Source organism: Delphinus delphis, chromosome 11 (assembly GCF_949987515.2).
Source record: "Delphinus delphis chromosome 11, mDelDel1.2, whole genome shotgun sequence".
NCBI lineage: Eukaryota > Metazoa > Chordata > Mammalia > Artiodactyla > Delphinidae > Delphinus > Delphinus delphis.
Window position 1 is genome coordinate 57595677 of NC_082693.1, and position 13703 is coordinate 57609379.

General features: G+C 38.5%; 1 protein-coding gene across 1 annotated transcript in view; it reads left to right on the forward strand.

Moving 5' to 3' along the window:
• Window positions 1–13703, forward strand: part of TRHDE (thyrotropin releasing hormone degrading enzyme) — a 398970-nt gene that overhangs the window by 5947 nt on the left and 379320 nt on the right. Inside the window, exon 2 of the mRNA XM_060025259.1 lies at window positions 6270–6543. Coding sequence (XP_059881242.1) covers window positions 6270–6543 — 274 coding nt within the window. The remainder of the gene's footprint in view (window positions 1–6269; window positions 6544–13703) is intronic.

Genomic DNA, 13703 nt, shown 5'->3' on the forward strand with positions numbered 1-13703 from the left:
TAGTTGTGTTGCTGGGTGGCAAGGGGTGTGTGTGTGTGTGTGTGTGTATGTTCAGGGACTCTGGAACCAGACTGCCTCGATTTATGTCTTGACTCTGCCGTTTATTAGCTTTATGACCTTGGCCAAGTTTCCTAAATGTTCTGCGTCTGGTATTCTTATCTGGAAAATGAGGATAATGATATCCTCTTTCATGGCGTTATTTGTGAGGATTACATGAGTAAAGTAATAAAGCACTTAGAATGGTGTCTGACAACTAGTAAGCACGTTTGTGGGTATGAAATACGATTATACTATTACATGACTGGACATCTACCCTTAGAGCTGGTACAAGGTCATTTAGGCTCAATGTTTTTGCCTTAGGTTTCCCCTTACTAGCAAGACAGTGGGAAATAGTCACTGTGGACATCCCTTCCACTGCTGTTTGTTTTGCCCCCCTATGCAGAGTTCAAAAGATGGGGGAGAGGAAGAAGCAGAGCCCTTCCACAGTGAAGAAGGAAGAGAAGAGAAAGGCTGTGGTATTTCACAGCTAGAGAAGCTCCATGCTTGGTCCAGACACTGAGATGGAGAGGATTGAGGGAGTGGGAAGAGTGTGTGAAACAAAAGGAACTCACAACTCTGATTATGGCCCTGCTCTCTGTCAGCAAACCAGCTACCAAAGGGTCAGGAGGGTGCCTTCCTTGTCACTGGAAGCTAGTACAGGAAAAGAAGAGCTCCAAGTACCAAGGGAAAGGCACATCAGTTGTTAGATACTGTTTTCAAGACTTTGTGAGTTCCACCAGTAGTAGTACTTTATAATACTTACATAATACTTTTTCTCTTTCCACTATTAAAGAAATGAATCGCAGACACTAGTTTATTTATTCTTATGAAAACCTAATATTATGGCACAGGAAAGTAATTTTAGTGCATTCGTAATACTCTTCATCAATGATGATCAAGTACTCAGTGCTCATTTTCAATAACAGTAGTGTATAAAAATGAAAACAATTATGAATTTTATGCTCTGTTTTTATAACACGATTATTCACATGTGCACCACTTCCTACATACATTTTGCTGGCATTATTGCATTATGTTTTTAGTTTACTAGAATGGTTATTTAAAAAACAATAGACTACGTGCTTGCTTATAGTACTGAATGTTCAGCAGGAACACTTCTCTTCTGAAATGGCAGAGTTTTACTGACTCATTGAAGTACATAAAAACACAGAGTCTAAACAACGACCCATTTTGGCTTAAAATGTTTTGTCATTGAGTAGTAATTTGCATTTTGATTAACAACCTTAACTTTAAATGGGACGTGTAACTTCCATGATCCTGTAACTTTGCTCAGTTCCTGGAAACAGTTGAATAGTAGCTGGATGATCTACTGGATCACTTCTTTCGATCTTGGGAGTTTTTATTACCAATTTTAAACTATTGCAACCGTAGGCAAATTGCAGTTGCGATAGAAGCAAGTTCAAAGAGCATTTTTCACTGTGCTGTATGTGTGGTCTGCATAGATGTGGTCAAAATGGAAACTTCTCAAAAACGCCTTGCCATTTTTGAGGTTCTCTTGGTTTTGGTGGGCTCTGCAATGAAACATGAATCAATCTGAATACTAGCAGTGTTATGCAAATGTTTGTTTCTTCTGCATATTTTAACCTGATGAAAAGGCAAACTGAAAATAATGGAACAGAAATTGTATCATATACTGTAATTTGTTGGCAATATCAACCAACGTTAATGCATTACTTCTGCTGAATCTTATAATGACTTGACACAAGTAGCTTGCCTAGTTGAACTTCCGCAGAAATAAGAAGAAATCAATTCTCTGTATCCTTAAGAGGCAACATAGAGCTTTAAGCTCTACTTCTTAGCTCAACCAAAATGTCAAATAGACAAGTTGTTAAGAAATCAAGTAATTTATTTTAGATGGAAGAGCATTAAAATACATGTATATTATTCATATTTTTCTAGTTATGCTAAAGTGACATTCTTGGAATAACACTTCCAGGATGTCACTTTTGGAGGTGGAATGTTTTTATGATAATAGAGGGATTCCTTAAAAGATACAAATGATTTTGTTTGAGAAAAAGCAGGAGAAAAATAGAGAACAAAATCTCTTCCCCATTACCTTCAGCCTCCTACTGTTTTATTTCTTGCTGTATTTACATAGGTATTTCACATCCTTACTCTATATTAAAATGTTCTCTATTTTTAATTAATTTTTTGTATTTTTTTCTACCTGGTGTACTGCTACCACCTCAAACTCCACCTGAAATTTGCTCAGAAACCAAACTCATTATTTTCTGCCCCGAATCCCTTTCGCTAGAGGTCTCTGGCGTTTCTACTGACGGTACGCAGGAAAGCAGTCTCACTTCCGCCAGTTGAAGGCAACCATAAAATATACGCAGCGAAGACAAGATTATGTTTCTGAAATCCAACAGACACTGTTGCCTGTTGGGGGCACTGAGCCTGAAACTGGCTCTCTTTGTTAGAAAGGAGACTATCAAGGGTGAGAGAGGTAGGTGTTCGAGGTAGACGGCAACACTGGGCTCCGAGAAAATCGGAACCTGGAAGAGAGCAGACAGGGTGCGAACTTCATATGTGAGGCACAACTTTTTTAAAGGTTTATTTCTGTGCTACCAGTAGTCAATTGGCTCACTTCTCCAATGTGTCTGTGACCCTTACTACCCAGGAATTTACGCTTCCTCCTCCATAAAGCCTTCCTTCAGTTCTTAAGACTGGTGGTTCTCAGCGGGGTCAGTTCTGCCTCCCAGGGGACATCTGCAATGTCCGGAGACGTTTCAGTTGTCACAGCGGGAGAGAGGGGGTGCTACTGGCATCTAGTGGTAGAAGCCAGGGATGCTGCTAAGCACAAGATGGCCCCGACAAAGAATAGTTATCCACCCTCGTATGTAAGTAGTGTCGAGAATTCTACCACTGAATCACCAATACTTAACATTAAAAAAAAAAAAAGTCAGTAGTGCCAAGGTTGAGAAACCTTGCTTTGGAAGATGTAATTTCTTCATGCATTTTCCCTCGTTGTCATGTCTTTTTGTACGATACCTGTTTAGGCATATGTTTTATTTACTTTATTGGAGTATAAACTCTTTGAGGGAAGGAAGCACATCTATTTATCATTTTCTCCACAGCGTTGAACACTTAAAAATGGTGACTAAGAAAAGCAAATGCGTTATAATAGATCTTGTAGCAAAAAGCCATTTAGCAGTAACGTAATTTAATATTTTAAAAACATCTCATCAAATTCAGGGAATATTTTATTTTAAATTTTTGTTCAGTTATAGGATCTCAAGCTTGGAAAAGACCCTAAGTGTAATCTAGTCCAACTGCTCTTGTTTCCAAGGGGCTTGTTTTGATTTGCTAAATACTGAATTGAAATTCAATTGCAATCGTCCTCAGGTGCCAGACTGTGAAATTGGTATTTCCTCATTTAGACATTATCAAATATATGTGGCCCTCAGTGCATAGATATATACTGTGTGTAGGAATTCATTAAGAATATTAATTGCAGAAAAAGTCACTAGATGATCTTTATAGTTCCTTTCAACTCTGAGAATCAGCTATTTAAATTGCTAGCCTTACTAACGTATTTACTTACTATATGAGGCAAAAAGAGACTTGAGCACAACATGATTCTTCTGCATAAATATTTGGTTTATTAATTTCTCATTAGCCCAGAGGTATTTAGATCTTCTACATCTAATAAATTCCTACCCTTTAATTACTGAATACCAAAGACACCTTTGATTTTTTACTTAATGACTAATACACTCTAAGTACAGCCTCTCTGTTGAACTCTTGCAGAACTTTCCCCTAGTATTATTAGTTGTTTCTTATGTATTATATATATTTCCCTTTTCAGGTAGATTGCAAAGGCCTTAAGGACAAAAATGGTTACATCTTTAAAAAAAAAAAAATCCTACCACACACCTAATAGAGTGAAAATCACACATAGCAGACAATATCTATTTGCTCAATGACTGGAATTGGATTTCTCAGGTACTTGAAAGTTAAAAGGGAACACTTTTCCTCATATATTAAATTCCATAGGTATCTTTTAAATAGCCTCAGTAAAGAAATATAAAGCTCAGTGGACATTTTAATAAGAAAGATGAGATTCAAGCACATATGTAAGACAAAAGCACGTGCAAATTGTAAATGGGTGCATCTTAATTAAAAGTTACTGACACTCCGTTAAGCAAGAACTATATTACTGTCAGTAGAAAATAGGAAAAATATTACCAAGATGCTGGCAAGTTTGGAAAGAAGAACCTTTATTACCAATAGTCAAATTAAAACATTGTTTATAAATTATGGCTAAAGATTAATTTTACTGTTTTTGAAATAAAATTACCTTTTACTCATACACAGAAAATGTGAATTCTAGACCCGGCTTTGCGCTAATTGCCTGTGTAACTTTGGAGAAATCGCTTAACCCTACTGGAGCTACTTTCTCATTTTAGGAATTTACGAGAGCTGGACAATTTGTTTCTAAGATTGCTTCCAACTTTAACCTTATATTTTTCTGAAGATTTATAGTTAAAACTTCTTTCCTATACATTACCCCATTTTATCATCTCGACAGTTTTGTAAGGGAGGCCTAGAAAATATTATTTTCCTTCTATTAATGAAAAAATAGACTCAGGTAGTTAAGTGATTTATCCAAGCCTGGTATGCAGCAGCCCAGTACTATTTCAAGGTAATTCTCAATTCCCCTCTCTCAGAATAAATATACAATTAATCTTGAAAACTTATTTTTCTCTGTTTTAGTTTTCTCTGTTTCAAAACTAAACTTTTAAAAAGTAAGCCTTCAATAATGCATGTAAGCTTCATAATTTTAAAAAAGTATAAACATTTACATTTCATGGTTTGAGCCAGGGATAGCCAGTAAGATTCAATACACATGTCAACACCTACTGATCGGTAGTAACTGCCTGAAGTGCTGTGCTGAGAATAATTTTAAGGCCAAGTTTTGGCTCAGCGGGAAAGTGTGCCGTGTGAGATTAACCATGAACACTGTGGATGATGGAGAGGGGAGGGGTGGCAGAACTACTATGGGGAAAGAGCCTTTTAAAGAAATGACTTGTAGCACTCAGTAATGTTTTATGAAGGGTCTGTTATTGACTTATGTCCAGTTTTAACTAATATCATATTTAAAAGTTTAATTATGTCATGAATGTTTTCATAAATAATGGCCCCATTTTTAAGTTAAAAGTGTGTCCTTTTTCAAGTACTTAGTTTGAGTGTTTTGATTTGTAACCATAACAGTGAAAGAATGTAGAGGGTGCTTCTGGAGTTTTAATGAGATGCAACTTTGCAGCTTGATCTGAAAACTTGAGGGCATTAAATATTTTATATATATATGTGTACACATTGATGTATTTATTATATAGATATTTATTAGTTAATTTACTTTATTATATTAGCATAATTTATATAGTAAATATATGTCATGGGTGGTAAAAACCAACGGTATCTGGATTATTCTATGTAAAGGTATATTATAGCACTCCAGGAAAGGTTGAAGATATTGTGAATCAGTGGCTGCTGCTTATTAACTGCCGTCTGGGTGCTGTTCATCTATTCACAGTGATAGGTGCTTTACATCCCCTTTTCCATTCTACTAAGCTTTACAATGATTTTTAAGTTAGGCATGATTATTTCCTTTTAAGCAACGAACATGTACACCTTAGGGAAATTTAGCAATCATCCAAGATGATTCGGCTAAGAAATGTTGTGGAGCCAGAATGCAGACCAAGTTTTGTCAGATTTCAAAATGCTTTTCCTTAACAAAATCAGGCCATCTGAGACTGAGATTTGAGGACATAGATGTTTCTCAGTGATGGTCTATGCCCTACTTGTATCTGACGACAAGTTTTGGATTTTGATTTCGTTGTCTTTACTGGTTGTACAGTTTCGGAGAGGAGACTGAGGCATACCAAAAAGGAGAACCATTATTTTCCAGTACTTCCAATATGATGATGAGTTGTTTTTCTGTAAAGTGTAATATTTTGTCTAATAAGCATAGCTCTGGGTTTAGAGAATTTCCTTTAGTTGAGACAAAAGTTCCCTGAAGAATTTTCATTGTTGTGGAAATATGTATGAAGTATGCTTCCATGCTATTCATGCACGTAAGTTTGATTCAGAAAAAAACTCTCGTAATTTTGCTAAAGCATATTATTTTATAAGCAGAAGCATATAAAGTGGTTATAACTTAACTCAAGCCACAAATGTAATTGAGAATGTCATTTTCTTTTTTCCAGGTTCCTTGGCGTTACTCAGTTTTCGCCTACACATGCCAGAAAGGCATTTCCTTGTTTTGATGAGCCAATCTACAAGGCTACTTTCAAAATCAGCATCAAGCATCAAGCAACCTATTTATCTTTATCCAATATGCCGGTGGAAACTTCCGTGTTTGAGGAAGATGGATGGGTTACGGATCACTTTTCACAGACCCCTCTCATGTCCACGTATTATTTAGCCTGGGCAATTTGCAACTTCACATACAGAGAAACTACCACCAAGACCGGGGTTGTAGTAAGTATTTCAAGCTTAATGTTGTTTCTGGATAATGTACACTGATTTCTGGATTAACAATGAATCATTTCTATTCTCTTCACAACTTACATAGCTGAATTCTTTCCTTAATCCTTGGAAGGAAAATTATCTTCCTGGTTTCAGAGTCAGAGAGGAGCTTCTCTTCTATACCCAGCCCTCTTATTACTTTAATCACCTCCCCACCCCTGCCATTCCTGTCCTTCTTCATCGCCTGAGTATCTCTGGAACAACTATTGTCTGTTATGGGAAATTGCCTCTTTTTATTTACATGATGGTAAAGCTTCTTTTTACTGTAAAATATTTCAAATATACAGAAAATGTGGAGAATAATATAATAACCTTCTACTAGCCAGCTCTATAGAATCTAAACATTTTACCATCTTTGCTTCAGTCTAATTTGTTTTTTGAGAAAGTAAAGCATATTGGATAGAGTTGAAGCCCTCTTTGGACACCTGCCTGATCTCATTGCCTTGCTTCCTACCTCCTGCCTTGCCCTGAATTTGGATTTTGCCATTTCCATGCACCTTATCACACAATTATTAAGTATATTATTAATTATTAAGTATAAATCTATTTACAATACATTCCATGCTTTAAAATTTCATATAAGTGGTTTTATATTATAGATATCATTCTGCAACTTTATTTTATTTTTTGCTTAAAATTTTGTTTTTGTGGTTTATCTGAATAGAATGGTTGAGTGAATATATCAAAATTTGTCATCCTCCTATAAATGAATATTTTAATTTTTTTCTGATTTTCATTGATTAACAACAATGCTTAGTGAACATTTTTGTACGTAAGTTCTTCTGCCAGTGTGCTAGAATTTCTGTAAGGTACAAAGCTTCTTTTAGCCCATAGTATGCAAGTGTATAGAAATATGTACTTAGAGAAGGGTGATATAAGGGAAGCCTAGAGAATTCACTCTCTGTATTAAATTTATAACAAGAATCAGTTGGATTCTTTAGGATCATTAACATTTATAACAGCATGTTGTTCTAGGCACTTTTTACATGTTACTGTATTGCGTTAGTCAGATTAAGTCAGGTCATGCCTCTTAAGAACTTTCTCCTCATTTCAATGGCCTACACAATAAATATTCATTTATTTTAATTTTCATGTCAACCCTAAAGCAAGGTATTATAATTCCATTTTTCCAAGTGAATAAAGTGAATTTAGATTTAAAGAGATGAAGTAACTTTACCAGAGTAAAAAGTAAGCAAGTGGTAGGGCTGCAAGAAAAACTTCTATTGGTCTGATCCCAAATTTGGGACTCTACCCACCCTGCCCCCCTCCCCATGCCCTAGGAGCTCTGTTTCACCATTTCACCTGTGTGTCGATATGAGAATTCAGGTAATGATTCTGTCCATCCGGTGGCCATCATATTTGGTGTTGCTCAAACATAACAGAAGAAGTGTACAGAAATCTATATTCTTATTTTGTAGGAAGTTCATAGCTCCATAACAGCCTAAATATTGAATAATGGGTTTGGCTAAATAAATTTTTCTCACCGTTACTTTCAATTTAAATCACTGTGGAACCCATTTAAAAAATAAAATCTGCCTGCATACAAAATTAATGCCATTATTAAAGAACTGTGTATAGTGAATTAATCTACATAATCATTAAAACAGTACCTTAAATGCTGGCTGTAGAAGGCTAGAAAAAAGATATTTTACTCTTTTGGACTTCTTATTTGGTATGTTGAATTCCTCTGATGTTTGTTGATGTCTCCTATGGATACTTCAAGGCTATACATGTTGGACCATACACAGAAAATGACATATCATTCCCTTATACATCTTCAAAAGTTGATGACTGACTACTTGATGTGGGTCTGTTAGGAGCATAGGGTACATTGGAAGTGTTTTTCCTAGTATGATTTCTTTAAAATATCCTAAAACTATTCTCAGCTGTATACAATTATGCTTGTTGCTAAGTGATCCATATTTAAAACCAGGACACACCCTAATTATTTAGATGTGACTTTTATTAGAGTTAAGAATTCAAGAATTCAAGTAATTAGTAAACATTAAAAAATTCCTACTTATTTTTATGTGGAAAAGATAAAACATGCTACCAGAGAACATTGGAAGGTCAACTGAAACAAAAATTTGCTCTACAATCTAAAAATACTAAGAATAGTAAAAAGGAAAATTGCCATTGGGAACCCTTGTTTATCAACTGTGGAATTAAAGTATAAAACCTGGTTTTCTGGGGAGACCTTCAAGATGGCAGAGGAGCAAGACGTGGAGATCACCTACCTCCCCACAAATACATCAGAAATACATCTACATGTGGAACAACTCCTACAGAACACCGACTGAATGCTGGCAGAAGACCTCAGACTTCCCAAAAGGCAAGAAACTCCCCTCGTACCTGGGTAGGGCAAAAGAAAAAAGGAAGAACAGAGACAAAAGAATAGGGACGGGACCTGCACCTCTGGGAGGGAGCCGTGAAGGAGGAAAGGTTTCCACACACTGGGAATCCCCTTCTTGGGCGGAGACGGGGGGTGGCAGAGGGGGGAAGCTTTGGAGCCATGGAGGTGAGTACAGCGACAGGGGTGCGGAGGGCAAAGCAGAGAGATTCCCACACAGAGGATTGGTGCTGACCAGCACTCACCAGCCTGAGAAGCTTGTCTGTTCACCCACCTGGACGGGTGGGAGCTGGGAGCTGAGGCTCGGGCTTCGGAGGTCAGATCCCAGGGAGAGGACCAGGGTTGGCTGCATGAACACAGCCTGAAGAGGGCTAGTATGCCACCGCTAGCCGGGAGGGAGTCCGGGAAAAAGTCTGGACCTGCCTAAGAGGCAAGAGACCATTGTTTCAGGATGCGTGAGGAGAGGGGATTCAGAGCACCGCCTAAACGAGCTCTAGAGATGGGCGCAAGCCACAGCTATCAGCACAGACCCCAGAGACGGGCATGAGATGCTAAGGCTGCTGGTGCCGCCACCAAGAAGCCTGTGTGCAAGCACAGGTCACTATCCACACCTCCCCTCCTGGGAGCCTGTGCAGCCCGCCACTGCCAGGGTCCCGTGATCCAGGGACAACTTCCCCCGGAGAACGCACGGGACCTCAGGCTGTTGCAATGTCATGCTGGCCTCTGCCGCCGCAGGCTCGCCCCGCATTCTGTACCCCTTCCTCCCCCCAGCCTGAGTGAGCCGGAGCCCCCAATCAGCTGCTTCTTTAACCCCATACTGTCTGAGGGAAGAACAGATGCCCTCAGGCGACCTACATGCAGAGGCAGGGCCAGATCCAAAGCTGAACCCAGGAGCTGTACGAACAAACAAGAGAAAGGGAAATTTCTCCCAGCAGCCTCAGGAGCAGCGGATTAAATCTCCACAATCAACTTGATGCACCCTGCATCTGTGGAATACCTGAATAGACAACGAATCATCCCAAAATTGAGGCGGTGGACTTCGGGAGCAACTGTTGACTTGGGGTTAGCTTTCTGCATCTAATTTGTTTCTGGTTTTATGTTTATCTTAGTTTAGTATTTAGAGTTTACTATCATAGGTAGATTTGTTTATTGATTTGGTTGCTCCCTTCCTTTTTTTAAAATATATATATAGATATATATTTTTTATTTCCTTTTTCTCTTTTTGTGAGTGTGTATGTGTGTGCTTCTTTGTGTGATTTTGTCTGTATAGCTTTGCTTTTTTTTTTTTTGTGGTACATGGGCCTCTCGCTGCTGTAGCCTCTCCTGTCACGGAGCACAGGCTCTGGATGCACAGGCTCCAGACGCGCAGGCTCAGCGGCCATGGCTCATGGGCCCAGCCACTCCGCGGCATGTGGGATCTTCCCAGACCAGGGCACGAACCCATGTCCCCTATATCGGCAGGCGGACTGTCAACCACTGCGCCACCAGGGAAGCCCTGTATAGCTTTGCTTTTACTATTTGTCCTAGCGCTCTGTCTTTCCATTTCTTCTTTCTTTCTTTTCTTTTATTACGTTTTACTTTTTTTATTTTTAATAATTTTTTAAATTTTAATAACTTTATTTTATTTTACTTACTTTTCTTTCTTTCTTTCTTTTTTTCTCCCTTTTCTTCTGAGCCATGTGGCTTACAGGATCTTGGTGCTCCAGCTGGGTGTCAGGCCTGTGCCTCTGAGGTGGGAGAGCTGAGTTCAGGACATTGGTCCACCAGAGACCTCCTGGCTTCAAATAATATCAAAACAGCGAAAGCTCTCCCAGAGGTCTCCATCTCAATGCTAAGACCCAGCTCCACTCAATGACCAGCAAGCTAGAGTGCTGGACACCCTATGCCAAACAACTAGGACAGGAACACAACCCCACCCATTAGCAGCGAGGCTGCTGAAGATCATAATGAGGTCACAGACACCCCAAAACACACCACCGGCCGCGGTCCTTCCCACCAGAAAGACAAGATCCAGCCTCATCCACCAAAACACAGGCACCAGTCCCCTCCACAAGGAAGCCTACACAACCCACTGAACCAACCTTAGCCACTGGGGACAGACACAAAAAACAACGGGAGCTATGAACCTGCAGCCTGCAAAAAGGAGACCCCAAACACAGTAAGTTAAGCAAAATGAGAAGACAGAGAAACACACAGCAGATGAAGGAGCAAGGCAATGACCCACCAGACCAAACAAATGAAGAGGAAGTAGGCAGTCTACCTAAAAAAGAATTCAGAGTAATGAGAGTAAAGATGATCCAAAATCTTGGAAATAGAATGGAGAAAGTACAAGAAAAGTTTAACAAGGACCGAGAAGAACTAAAGAGCAAACAAACAATGATGAACAACACAGCAAATGAAATTAAAAGTTCTCTAGAAGGAATCAATAGCAGAATAACTGAGGCAGAATAACAGAAAAGTGACCTGGAAGATAAAATCGTGGAAATAACTACCGCAGAGCAGAATAAAGAAAAAAGAATGAAAAGAATTGAGGACAGTCTCAGAGACCTCTGGGACAACATTAAACGCACCAACATTTGAATTATAGGGCTCCCAGAAGAAGAAGAGAAAAAGAAAGGGTCTGAGAAAATATTAGAAGAGATTATAGTTGAAAACTTCCCTAATTTGGGAAAGGAAATAGTCAATTCAGTCCAGGAAGCACAGAGAATCCCATACAGGATAAATCCAAGGAGAAACATGCCAAGACACACATTAATCAAACTATCAAAAATTAAAGACAGAAAAAATATTAAAAGCAGCAAAGGAAAAACAACAAATAATATACAAGGGAATCCCCATAAGGTTAACAGCTGATATTTCAGCAGAAACTCTGCAAGCTAGAAGGGAATGGCAGGACATATTGAAAGTGATGAAAGGGAAAAACCTATAACCAAGATTACTCTACCCAGCAAGGATCTCATTCAGATTTGATGGAGAAATTAAAACCTTTACAGACAAGCAAAAGCTAAGAGAATTCAGCACCACCAAACCAGCTTTACAACAAATGCTAAAGGAACTTCTCTAGGCAGTAAACACGAGAGAAGGAAAAGACCTACAATAACAAACCCAAAACAATTAAGAAGATGGTAATAGGAACATACATATTGACAATTACCTTAAATGTAAATGGATTAAATGCTCCAACCAAAAGACACAGACTGGCTAAATGGATACAAAAACAAGCCCTATATATATGCTGTCTACAAGAGACCCACTTCAGACCTAGGAACACATACAGACTGAAAGTGAGGGGATGGAAAAAGATATTCCATGCAAATGGAAATCTAAAGAAAGCTGGAGTAGGAATTCTCATATCAGACAAAATAGACATTAAAATAAAGTTTGCCTCATATGATCATCTCAGTAGATGCAGAGAAAGCTTTCAACAAAATTCAACACCAATTTATGGTAAAAACCCTCCAGAAAGTCGGCATAGAGGGAACTTACCTCAACATAATAAAGGCCATATATGACAGACCCATAGCCGACATTGTTCTCAATGGTGGAAAACTGAAACCATTTCCACCAAGATCAGGAACAAGACAAGGTTCTCCACTCTCACCAGTATTATTCAACATAGTTTTGGAAGTTTTGGTCACAGCAATCACAGAAGAAAAAGAAATAAAAGGAATCCAAATCAGAAAAGAAGACGTAAAGCTGTCACTGTTTGCAGATGACATGATACTATACATAGAGAATCTAAAGATGCTACCAGAAAACTACTAGAGCTAATCAATGAATTTGGTAAAGTAGCAGGATACAAAATTAATGCACAGAAATCTCTAGCATTCCTATACACTAATGATGAAGCATCTGAAGCATCTGAGCTGGGAAGGCTCGTCTCACTGGGAGTGACTTGATAGCTCGGGGCCAGAATCATCTGGGGGCAGTCTTTACTAACTGTGTTTACTTGTTGTTGGCTGTTGTCTGGGCCCTCATTTGGGGCTTTTATCTAGAGCATCTATGAATGGTCTCCCTATGTGGCCTGAGCTTCTTTGCAGCCTAATGTTTGTCAGACTTGTTACTGGTGATTCAGTCCTCCAAAGGTGAGTGTACCAAGAGATGCACACTGCCTGTTCATTCCATTATAAAATGGTTGTATAGAATGTATTAGTCACCATCTTTTTTTCCCTCTCTTCCTTTTAGCAAGGCAGAGGCTGTATTATCCTTTCAGACCTAGCCTAAGAAGTTAACAGTGTCACTGTTGGTGCATTTTGTCACTTACAAACTTAGATTGGTCCGGATTCTAGTGGAGGGGACATAGTCCCCATCTTTCAATGGGTATAGTGTCAAAGAATTTGAAGGCTCATTGGAAAAAATCAGTTGTTATAAGTATTATAGGGATTATAAAATCACAAGCATAGTGCCTGACACATTGTACTCACTCTGTTGATGACAATTAGTTGATGATATATTCAGAAGTCATAGAAAGGAGTAGGGATATGTAAGTTTGAGAGGTAGATGGAATCTAGATTATGAAAGGACTTGATGCCTGGCTAAATTTTAAAATTATTATTCAGTTAACAATAAGATCCACTGGAAATTGAAGAACTGGAAGCATGATATGTATAATTTTTATAATCTCCTGGAGAGAAGCATGCAAAATATGTGGATATGAGGAGACTGGAAATGGGGGTCCATTTAGCTAAGAAAGTCTGGACTAGGGTAATTATAATTTAAATGGATAAGATGGTGTAGTTATGAAAGGCATTTAAAAGAAAGA